Source organism: Dreissena polymorpha, chromosome 16 (assembly GCF_020536995.1).
Source record: "Dreissena polymorpha isolate Duluth1 chromosome 16, UMN_Dpol_1.0, whole genome shotgun sequence".
NCBI lineage: Eukaryota > Metazoa > Mollusca > Bivalvia > Myida > Dreissenidae > Dreissena > Dreissena polymorpha.
Genome location: NC_068370.1, coordinates 9,785,003 through 9,797,294, shown reverse-complemented (window position 1 = coordinate 9,797,294; position 12,292 = coordinate 9,785,003). Strand labels below are relative to the sequence as shown.

Genomic DNA, 12,292 nt, shown 5'->3' with positions numbered 1-12,292 from the left:
AATATTGAATTAAGACTTACTGAAACCGTTTTTGGATCGAACGATCATAGCATTTATTATACTGTAATGTTGTTTTTATCAGAGACCTAGATCTATGTGTCCACATATATCTATCCGTTTTGAAATAATATTATTTTATAAGGTTTTAAATGTTTGATTTAAAAATGTATACAAGAAAATTTTATCAGCAAAAGCCTTTCAAATAAATTATTCAACGGCATTCTCGTCGCGATTTGGAAATTCTTATAGCGCTATTACTTCAACGATCGCGGCATAATAAATTCTTATTTTAGGTTAATAGAAACAAGATTTTGTAAAAGCATAATTACTCATGTTTCTATGAAACTTTATTTTATAAAAATCGGATCATTATTGACCAAGTTACAGCCGCCTTTCTATAGCGCCGTAACATTTTCGCATAACTTTGCTCCATAATCGTAGCCGTTGCTACTGGACACGTCGCTATCTTATCGCAATCGTGATACATCCGCTATCTTCGGACTCCTCCGATTGATTTATGGAATAAATCGTCTGCTGATCTTAAGTGTTCTTATCAGTTTCTCGACCACGTGACCCCGCCGCGAGATAGCCCGATAAGGCGCGAAGTTTCCAATCTGTATTCTATAGGTCTTTGGTTTTAGGTGATTTCGAATTGAATACCTTGTTATACATATATTTGAAAGTGAAATATTTTTTCAGACAAGTTGATTTTTTGTTATAATATGATTATTTATCATTCAAAATGATGTTTTCACTAATTACGGTAATATCATAGCCACACGCTAACCACCTGTGGTTCTTGTGCATGGCACATCTCATTGATAATGATATCGATATCGTATCATGGTGATACATATATATATGTGGTATGGTGATATCTCCCTATATATATATATATAGTTTCTTAAATATAGCCATTAAAAGTTGTGACAGGCGGACGACTGAATGACAGACTAACGTAAATAGCCATTTCCATATCCCTCCGCCTTTGGAGAGGGATAAAATGCCACGTTGATGATAATAACTATACTTCTTTCAACGAAGAAATGAGCAACACGTTTGTTTACATTTACACCGTTCATTCGGAATCCTTGCAAACTATCCGCCTCCGATATCACAAGGTGAAACTAAATCACAACAATATTTAAGGATGGCACATGTTACAAGTTCATGTCCTTACGATTTCAATTTTTTTATTAATTCCTCTGCCATGACTTTGGTATTCATAATGCTTTTAAACGTGCTTACTTTAATAATGTGATTTTCATACAGTATTTCGGATGTTATATATTCGGATATTGTTACATATTCGGATATTGAGTTATTGTCACATGTTTTGACTTTTTTGTCATGATAAGGGATGGATACCATTACATTGATTCATGATTATTTTTTTATATTCTATGCTTTCCGGTGGTTTATAGAGAAATATCAGTGAATTAAAACTGAAAATTTCACTGTTTCAAACAATGAAAATTATCAGTGACAATTATCGATAATTTTCACTGTTTATGTTAAATGACGTCATTTTTTTGACGAAATGACGTCATTTTCCCAGCGAAATTCTTTAGTTAAACTCTTTAACAATGTATATAAATTGCGAAAAAAAGCATAAAATAAAAAGAATATTTGTTGGGTTCAGTGGATTATCGATTTTAATTCACTCGTGATCATATACTCAAACCCGGTTGAGTCGCGGGTCGTTTTGACTCGCGGTATTTCATTAGCGCCCTCTGGATTGTGTTTGTAAACAAACCTGCGTGACCTACTTTTGAAATCTGACAGAAAACATCTTTTGCTGCCAGTATGAATAAATTTTTGGTAAGTAACTACCCAAAACGATTTAAAAAATCATTTAAAACCAAAATTATGTAAAAATCCATATTAAAATGAAATTTCCCTTTCAACTTTTTCACTTTTTAAGTTCGTCTGCTTGCGGTTGCTTAGGTCAGACACTACCAATATTATTCTCTTTGTGAAGGGGTTACACACCACCGATTTTTAAAAATTATTTCGATAGGTCAGGCTCTATAAACACTTCGTTGATTTTGAGTCAGATTCATCTCTTGAAAGTGACACAGATGACGTATGCTGTGTGTGTTAGAAAAGTAGTCCACCTGCATTGAGGAAGGATGTTTCGGTTGTTTTTGTGAAATGGGGTGAATGTAGTGTGTGTGCACATTGGGTACATCTGAGTCTCTGCACTGATGTACGTTTTTTGAGGCGAGATAGCTTCTTCAGGTGTCCCCATTGCGCAGAAGAATGAATGAACATGAACAGTTATTTGAATATTGAGAATTAAAATTAGACACTGCTTGAACATAACTAAAAAAAACTGTGATATTTATTTTATTTGATGTCTTAAATTCCATATGTTCTAATTGTTATATACGTTATTGATTGTTACTTTGAATGGTATGTAAGATCTTACTGTATATTAATGTTGAATTTAATATAAGTGTCGTTTAAACCCATTTACCGCGAGTCAACCGTGAGGGAAAATAAACAAAAATGGCGGACAGTGGTGTTGTTTTTGTTGATAACGCAGTTAAAATTGAAGGATTTTCGTCATAAAAAGGCTATTTTCCAATGAAGTTAAGTCAGATATGTTTGTCTTATAAATTATTTATCTGATATTTGAAGATGGTTTCTAGACGCAAATGAATATTCCTTAAGTACCCGCGACTCACCCGGGTTGCAGGCTATAAAATATATATTTTCACTCGTGGCTGTGCCACTCGTGAAAATATTATTTTCTATGATCACTCGTGAATTAAAATCGATAATCCACCGAATCCAACAAATATCCTCTATATTATATACCGACGAACAACATTATTGCGAGAGTTTTTTTTGCATAATTGTAGTGAAATAAGGTCACTTCCAACAGCCTTGCTGTTGGGCTAGCTCTTTAGCGACGTGGTTAAAGTGTCTGACTACCACTCAGGAGGTCGTGGGTTCAATCCCTGGCCTGAGCTCAGTATTTTCACAATAATGGCGACGAGGTAAAAAAAATAGAACTGAATTGGGGTATGGGTCTGAGCTTTTTAATGGTTTCTGGGAGGGCCATGCCAATGCAAGACATGCTGTAGCGGGCGTGTCTGGGCCTTGAAACATTAAAAGGGGGAGGAGTGTGGTGAAATAAGGTCACTTCCAACAGCCTTGCTGTTGGGCTAGCTCTTTAGCGATGTGGTTAAAGTGTCTGACTACCACTCTGGAGGTCGTGTGTTCAATCCCTGGCCTGAGCTCAGTATTTTCACATTATAATTATCAGTGGTTTATTTAAGTTTAGGCCCTTCAGACAAAAACATATATTATTTTATATAATATATAGACGAATAAATGCGTGACATCACGCGCACCTGCAAAGTTTAGACTCCGCCCACTGGTTGGCAAAAAGAGATGGAATTCATATAAGCGCATATAGAGACGGTGAACATAATCATCTATTTTATTGATAATCATGCACTATATCAAATATAACTTTATCAAATATATCTGAATAAAACATAATCATGCAAGGAAATGCATTTTAGTAATGATTTTATTGTTGTTATTATTGGTTTTTACTAAAAAACAAACTCGGGAGTTGAACACAATCTACGAGCTTGGTATGTGGTTACCTCAAATATCTCTCTGCTTAATGCTTAGCACACCATTTTAGATATATAAAAAATCTCAGAAATGTAAATTCTTTAAGAATAAATTTAATTTTATAAAAGAACACACTTAAGGATGAGAACAAACATCAAATAGATCGATTTTATGTAGGCAACATATAGTTCTGATTTGAACCTTAATATGTCTGTAAAAACTTCCCATGTTACACATTAAATAAATTCTCTCGATAAATGTCATTCCTTTTATTTAATTGTTCACACCAATTTTGACACTGTTTGTTTCATCATGTTTAAGCCGGTGTTTAATTGCATCTTTGTTTATCACAACCGATTACCTCTTACACATTCAATCGCTGATGAAGAAAAACAAAATCCACACCACTTATAATTGTGATCAAATAAATATACGTTTCGTTATTTCTGAAATATCATTTATAAAAGTCTTACTTTAAGAAAGAATACGGCTTATTTATTTGTTTTGTTTTGTGGGATTTTCAGTATTTAGTCTTCCGATCATGTTTACTCTGATGCTAATAACTAAGTGTATGTTTTTAAAGACGAAAATATATTTATGAATAAAAATTTATTGGTACTAGATATGATTTATTTGCGCTATTATTTAAAAGATTTTATGTTTATTTCGGATTATTTTAATCGTTTTATTGTCTAAACAAAAGTCCTTTATACATGTTTTACATTACTGTAACAAGTGTTTTTGCCAACCAGTCAGTGTGCATGTGCAGAAAATCCTGAATGTAAACAATTACAATTTACTTGTCTATAGTCTATTTATTATTAATAAAAAAAATTAATTTTTTTTGTGAAGGGTCGCTATGGACAAAAAGTCTACATATTCAAACACATGCATTAAAGATGTATATTTCAACAAGCAATTACATGTTTAAAGCTAAATTAATTTGTATCACTCTTTTTTTAAGCGAGGCACTGATAAGTTCAATATTGTAATCAATTAAATTGCAATAAAGTATTTTAAAGGGACCTTTTCATGTTTGGTAAATTGACAAAATTAAAAAAAAAAGTTTCACATTCACAAATTTTCATTGTAGTTATTATATTTGTGAGGAAACAGTGATACTGAAAATTTACTTTGCTTTAAAATATCCATTTTATGCATCTTTTAACGATTTAAAAACCTGAAATCAATAAAAGCGTTACAACACGAAACAATTGAATAATTTGTAGAGTTCCAGTGTTGTTGTTATATTTTGTGACACAACAAGGATTGCTTATATAAAGTATAAAAGACATCACTCATTGCATGAGCACGGATGGCCGAGTTGTCTAAGCGTTGGACTTTTACTCAAGGGGTCAGTGGTTCGAGCCCTGTTGAGGTTGACTATCTTCTTTCTTTAATTATATTCTTTTTTTTTCTGGAGCTTTTTAGATACAATGTTTAAATTTATCAATATGAAGCATTTAATGACAAACTTCAATACATGCCAAACTCTGTGAAAAGGTCCCTTTAAACCAAATATAGATAGAGCCATTTTAATGTATATTCAAAATTAAAGAAAGTGGACTTTTTATGGGCTCACCTGGGCTGGGAAGGCCGTGGCCAGGATAATATGGTCAAACTGTTAGAATCAGATCATCATGAACATTAATTATTATGTTAATAGGGATAGTTAAATAACCTGCCAAATTGCATCAAGCACTCGGAAAAATGGTTTCTGTTCAATAACTTGAATTCATTTACATCTTCTGTGTAGATAATTTAGATGGAGACCTAGCATGGGATTGCATCTGGGGCTGGTCAATTAAAGGTCAAGGTCACCATTGATTACAATGAAAAAACCGTGTCCACTCAATAATTTAAGTAAGGAATATTGTTTTACGTGGATATTATGTTTAAAGGTTGATTAATACATGCAGACCTAGCTTTGGATTGCAAATAGAGCGGGTCTGGTGAAGGTTGACTACACGGTTACCTAAAATAGAAAAGATGTTTTTGCTTAATAACTTGAGTTTAGATCAAGATAGTGTACTGACATTTTTATCCCCGCCAAAATTTTTTTGGAGGGGATATAGTAATTGGTCCGTCTGTCCGTCCCGCTGAAACTTTGTCCGGAGCATAACTCCAAATCTATTCAATGGATTTACTTTAAACTTAGAATATAAACAGATGGCAACTAGGAAAAGTGCAGTGACCAAGAACCATAACTCTATCTACCTTAGTTTTTGAATGATCTCCCCTTTAATATAACTTTAAAGTAAATTTTTGTCCGGTGCATAACTCTTAATCTACTTAAGGGATTTACTTGAAACTTGAAATATAAACAGATGGCAACTAGAAGAAGTGCAATGACCAAGAACCACAACTCTATCTACCTTAGTTTTTGAATGATCTCCCCTTTTCAATGATTTTAAAGTAAATTTTTGTCCGGAGCATAACTCTAAATGTACTGAAGGGATTTACTTGAAACTTGGAATATAAACAGATGGCAACTAGGAGAAGTGTAGTGACCAAGAACCACAACTCTATCTACCTTAGTTTTTGAATTATCTCCCCTTTTATATAATTTTGAAGTAAATTTTTGTCCGGAGCATAACTCTAAATCTACTGAAGGGATTTACTTGAAACTTGGAATATAAACAGATGGCAACTAGGAGAAGTGCAGTGACCAAGAACCATAACTCTATGTACCTTAGTTTTTGAATGATCTCCCCTTTTATATAATTTTAAAGTAAACTTTTGTCCTGAGCATAAATCTAAATCTACTGAAGGGATTTACTTGAAACTTGAAATATAAACAGATGGCAAGTAGGAAAAGTGCAGTGACTAAGAACCATAACTCTATCTACCTTAGTTTTTGAATGATCTCCCCTTTTCTATGACTTTCAAGTTAATTTTGTCTGGAGCATAACTCTTAATCTACTAAAGGGATTTACTTGAAACTTGAAATATAAACATATGGCAACTAGGAGAAGTGCAATGACCAAGAACCATAACTCTATCTACCTTAGTTTTTGAATTATCTCCCCTTTCATATAATTTTAAAGTAAGTTTTTGTCCGGAGCATAACTCTTAATTTACTGAAGGGATTTACTTGAAACTTCAAACTTAAACAGATGGCATGTAGGAGAAGTGCAGTGACTAAGAACCATAACTCTATCTACCTTAGTGTTTGAATTATATCCCTTTATTAAATTTCAAAGTAAATTTTTTTCCGGAGCATAATGAATTATCTCCCTTTATTTGTTTTTACAAATATTATTCTACTCTCTAAAACAAATGTTGTCATACAAGCAAACACATTTCAGCGGGGATTTGGCCCTACTGTGACAAGCTCTTGTTTGCATAGGTTCCCAACACGTAGACCTAGCTTTGGATTGCATTTGAGCTGGTTGAATAGAGGTTAAGGTCACTGATGGTAAAAATAGAAATTCTTAAATGTGTGTTGGTAGCATACATGCATGCCTAGTATTGGCCACATTGGAAATGTTTGGGTCAAGGTCACTGCTTTTATAAATAGAAAAACCATTTACAAAAAAAAAAGTTTTTTGGTGGAACTGTGCAAAAATTATGTGTCTTGGTTGCTTACAACATGCTTTAATATCTAGCTTGGAACTTGCATTTTTGGGCCAGTCAGTCGGATCAAATTTAAGGTCACTTTAACTTAAAATAGAATAATTATTTCAAATCAAAAACTTAAGTTCAGATGGCAGCATGCCCTGACATTTTATGTAAAGGCACCTTACATGAAGACCTTACTTAAGATTTGCACAATCCTTAAAATTAATTAGATATAAAAAAAAAAATGTTGAAGACCTGATTTCATGACTTTGCCATGGTAATCATTGTCATAATTTTTCCAGTGCCATCATGTCTTCTACAAATTAATACATTCTTTACAGATCAATTTTACCCTGACCTTTAAACAGGCGTATTTTGTGACGAGTTTTCACTCTGGTATACATTGTCTTGAAATGATGGTTGTTTTAACATGTTTTGATCTCCAAATATTAATTTCATGCGTTAAAATGGAACATATTGCACCTATAAATTGCCAATTATTTTGTTATTGATTATTTTTCAGAGATTGAATTGAAACTAATCAACTATGGCAGCGAAATGGGAACAATTCTGCAGGCTAAAGGCTTTTGTTCGACATTACCATAGAAAGAAGCCTTCTATTCAGAGTTTCCCAGAAATAATTTCTAATTATAAACATGAACAGATTACTGACATCATAGATGTGAGGACACCAAATGAGTTTCATGAAGATCATATCCCTGGTGCTGTTAACATACCAGTGTTAAGCAATGAAGAGAGAGTCATTGTTGGTACTGTTTACAGTAAAAGCGCTTTCGAAGCTAGAAAACTTGGTGCATCTTTGATATCGAAAAACATCTCGGAACATTTGAAGAACTACTTTTACCAACGGTCACAGGATTACTCTCCCCTTGTTTATTGTTGGCGTGGAGGTCAGCGGTCCTACAGTCTCGGTCTCGTGTTAGCTCAGATCGGGTTTCAAATATATATGCTGGATGGGGGTTACAAGCACTACCGAGAGACCGTCAGGGAAGATTTGAAGTCACTACCCTACAAATTTCAATACAGAATTATTTCAGGTTTGCATGAATGGCTTTTTGTTTTTCAATCTTCTCTTATTTAAGGGATGAGCCTGGTGATTTCGTCCTGCAATATCATTCAGGTAGAAGATGTCCTTTTGTGTACATTAATTGTTAAAAAAATAAAAATGTAAGTAATTTTCTTCATGGTTTATATCTGTTTTGTTGAAAACATCAGTATATTTTGTTTATAGTATAAGCTAAGTCATTGATTAATCAACTGAAATTTGACAAAGAAAAGTATAAATTCCTTCCTATATTCTCAAAGCTATTTTTCAGGTTTGACCGGAAGTGGTAAAACCCACATCCTCCATGCCCTTGGGGCTCAAGGTCACCAGATACTTGACCTTGAGGGCCTGGCCAGGCACAAGGGGTCAGTGTTGGGACTGTGGCATGGGGAAACCCAGCCCTCACAGAAGTTCTTTGAGACCCAAATCTGTGATCGTTTGCAGAACTTTGTGACTGATAGGCCTGTCTGGCTGGAGTCAGAGAGTGTGAGAATTGGCAATGTGTTTATACCACCGGATTTGTTTCAGAGTCTCAAAGAATCGCCAAGGTTTTGTGTATGTTTGCCCTTGGCTGAGAGAGTGAAACATATCATTAAAGATTACCCAAACTGGATTGAAAATAAAGAACAACTTAAAGAGATTCTAGGTAAATTGATTGGAAGGCAAAGTAAAGAAGTTGTCAACAGCTGGATAGAAATGATTAGCAGAAATCAGTGGGAAGAATTTGTGGAGAGGATGCTATTGGAACACTATGACCCGACGTACAGTCTCTCTCAGAAGAAGAATAATGTCTCTCAGCATGATGTGGTGCACATAAATGTTGTAAATTTGAATGAAGATACTGTATTTAATGTTGCCAGTAAGCTGGCAGAACTTGGAAGTATGAATGTTAGTTCTGTGCATATGGCTGCCTAGTGTAGAGCTGCCAGCATGTTGGATGTTATTCTCAGTGTGCAGAGCATCAGACTATCAGGATATTGCCTGATTCAATTTCACCCATTTGCACATAGTTGATTTTGGGAAATTGAGTTTAGCTTACACCAGTATGTCTCCTGTACAGCATCCTTGCAGGATGATGCATTCAAAAACTAAATAATATGTCTTATTTAGCTTGCACTCATATTTTCACTTTATAACTATCAGTTAAATAGGAATGTCAACACTTGGTTTCTCATTCTGTTTGGAGATTATTGAGTTTTAAGAATTAAAATGGAGTTGTGTCTTTCTTTAAATTCTTAATTTAAATTGAGTAATTGACATTTTAGAATAAGTTACTTTCACACAAAAAGTGTTTTATTTATTGCTCTTTTGTAGACTTGTTGCTTTAAAGTAAGTGTATCAATGTCTTAAAATGTCTGTACAGTTGATAATCAAATGCCTGTTAGTATCATTTATCAAAAGTAAAAAAACAACAGATTTTTAAGCATAGATGAAGTATGTGTCTACGGTCAATATGATTTGCAGATAATCAGGATAAGCCGTCGTGTTATGACCTATTACAGTATATTACAGTATACATTACATGCTGGTAAGTTATATTTTAACCCATTTCTGCCTAGTGGACTCTCTCATCCTTCTATATTGGATCATTTTATTTCCATAATTAGGGATGTCTAGTATATTTATTTCTATATTTATAATATTTATTACAGAAATTCCTTTAAGCAAACAACGCAGACCTTGATGAGACGCCGCATTTTTCAGCGTCTCATCTGGGTCTACGCTGTTTGCCAAGGTTTTTTTTCTGGACGCAAGGCATAAATGGGTTAAGCAATGAGACCATGTGGAAAATTTTACTAACTTGTAATTACCTGTTAAAGTTTTAACGTTATTGTTACAAATAAAATGTTGTTATTATAACAAAGTGAATAATATTACAGTAGTTGGATCACAAACAGTTTAAAATACTTAACAAAATGTAGACCATTGTACTTTATAGAAAGTTAAACTTAAATTTTGCAATTTTTCTAAGCATATAGTAAAATTGTAATAAGAAATGCAAGTAATGGGTTTTATCAACAAATTTTGTCCTACATTAAAATCAGTAGACACTACAGGGATCCGTAAAAAAATATCAGTATTTGATTTATCAAATATTTGATTCTGAATAACATTTATACATTGATATGACTACTTACTTTATCAGGTGAATAAGATTTTATATAATGTTTCCAATGTGGATTTATGCAGAGACAGCTAAATTCAATATTATCCCTTGACCTATGTAAATTCATTTTAATATCACTTTCATGTTTGCATATCCTGTACCATCTTATACATGATTACGTAACAACTATTCATACAGATTGCAGATTGTTGACTAGAGGTATTACCCAGTCTAATAATGATGCAGTCATTGATCAGTGGAGTGCCTAATCTGCTGTGTAAATATGCAGACAGAGCCAAGTGCATTATAACTTACAGATCAGTATTGATACACAAATTGGTATGTCTCGACTTGAATTATTGTAAAAATCATCATTATTTTTCTTAATTTTTAGCTCGACTATTATATATGAAATATATATAGTGGAGCTATCCTACTCACCCCAGCGTTGGCGTTTCTGTGCTGTGCCGTTAGCGTGCAAATGTTAAAGTTTTCGTACTACCCTAATTATTTATAAATATAAAATATAAAAATATTTTTATTTTCCCTTGACATATTGCTTTCATATTTTGCATACTTGTTTACCAACATGACCCCAACCTATAAACAAGAGCAGACAACTCTATCAAGCATTTTGTCATAATTATGGCCCCTTTTCCACTTAGAATGTGCAGCAAATGTTAAAGTTTTCGTACTACCCCATTTATTTTCATTGTCCCTTGACATATTGCTTTCATATTTTGCATACTTGTTTACCAACATCACCCCAACCTATAAACAAGAGCAGACAGCTCTATCAAGCATTTTGTCATAATTATTGCCCCTTTTATACTTAGATAATTGAACATTTTGCTTAAATTGCCATAACTTCTTTATTTATGATCACATTTTATTATTACTTTGACAAAACAACACTTACCTGAATACCACAATGGATTCCATCCAAACAATACCCCATGCCCCTACCCAGAATCCCTTACCCCCCCCCCCCCCCAACCTCCCCCAACCTCCCTCCCCCCCCCCCAAAAAAAATGATTTTTTTAAACATCGTCTAATAAATTACCACACCCCACATTATACCCCCATCTCAGTCCCCCCCCACCCCCCATCAAAAATGATTTTTTTTCCTCCTTTTTTATTTTTGAAAGATCGTCTAATAAATGACCACACCCCCACTTTATACCCCCTCTCAACCCCCCCCCCCCCCAAAAAAAAATTATTTTTTTTCCTTTTTTTAATTTTGAAAGATTGTCTAATAAATTATTTATTATGAACAATTTCCCCATGATGGCTTACGTCATAATGACAAGCACTCGAAAAGTCGAGCACGCTGTCCTCTGACAGCTCTTGTTAAGGTATGGCTCCATTCAAAATTAATACAGGGACCTATATATGGAGTCTATACAAACATTTGTATAAGTCCCTGATTTAAAATGAAAGTGTTTAATTAATGTACAACCAATGCTTATTGTTTCACTTTATTTTAAAAGAATAAAATTTAAAACAAATGAAACTGTAAAGACACAAACTATGAAGACAATATTTTCATACTTATGAATCAAGTTCAGAATATGGTGTTCACTTATGTTGTTTTGTTGTTATCCCACGCCATAGGCGGAGGGATATTGTTTTGGCATTGTCTGTCTGTCCGTCTTTCTGTCCGTCCGTCCTTCCGTCCGTCCCCATGCCATAGGCAGAGGGATATTGCTTTGGCATTGTCTGTCCGTCCATCCGCCTTTCTGCCCGTTAGTCTTTTCGGCACTTTTGTGTCCTGAGCCATATCTTGGAAGTGCTTCGGGGGATTTCATTGAAACTTGGTATGAGTATATATACGGTATATGGATAAGAGGATGATGCACGCCAAATGGCATTGTACACCATCTGTTAATAATGGAGTGATGGCACTTTGTATCTTGAACAAATGCTTTTAAATATAAGCTTAGAGCTTTATCTCCATTAACACA

General features: G+C 34.0%; 1 protein-coding gene across 3 annotated transcripts; it reads left to right on the top strand.

Moving 5' to 3' along the window:
- The first annotated feature begins 977 nt into the window (after positions 1 to 977).
- On the top strand, positions 978 to 11,307 carry LOC127861887 (tRNA 2-selenouridine synthase-like). Of its 3 annotated transcripts, none has more exons than XM_052400603.1 (3): positions 978 to 1,121; positions 7,679 to 8,213; positions 8,493 to 11,307. In XM_052400603.1, exons 2-3 carry the CDS (start codon positions 7,703 to 7,705, stop codon positions 9,134 to 9,136), a joined length of 1,155 nt encoding a protein of 384 aa, XP_052256563.1. In that variant the 5' UTR covers positions 978 to 1,121; positions 7,679 to 7,702; the 3' UTR covers positions 9,137 to 11,307. The 3 variants fall into 3 exon arrangements, with proteins under 3 accessions (XP_052256563.1, XP_052256564.1, XP_052256565.1); XM_052400604.1 differs by lacking the exon at positions 978 to 1,121 and adding an exon at positions 1,654 to 1,821; XM_052400605.1 differs by lacking the exon at positions 978 to 1,121 and adding an exon at positions 2,881 to 3,005.
- The last annotated feature ends 985 nt before the right edge of the window (positions 11,308 to 12,292 follow it).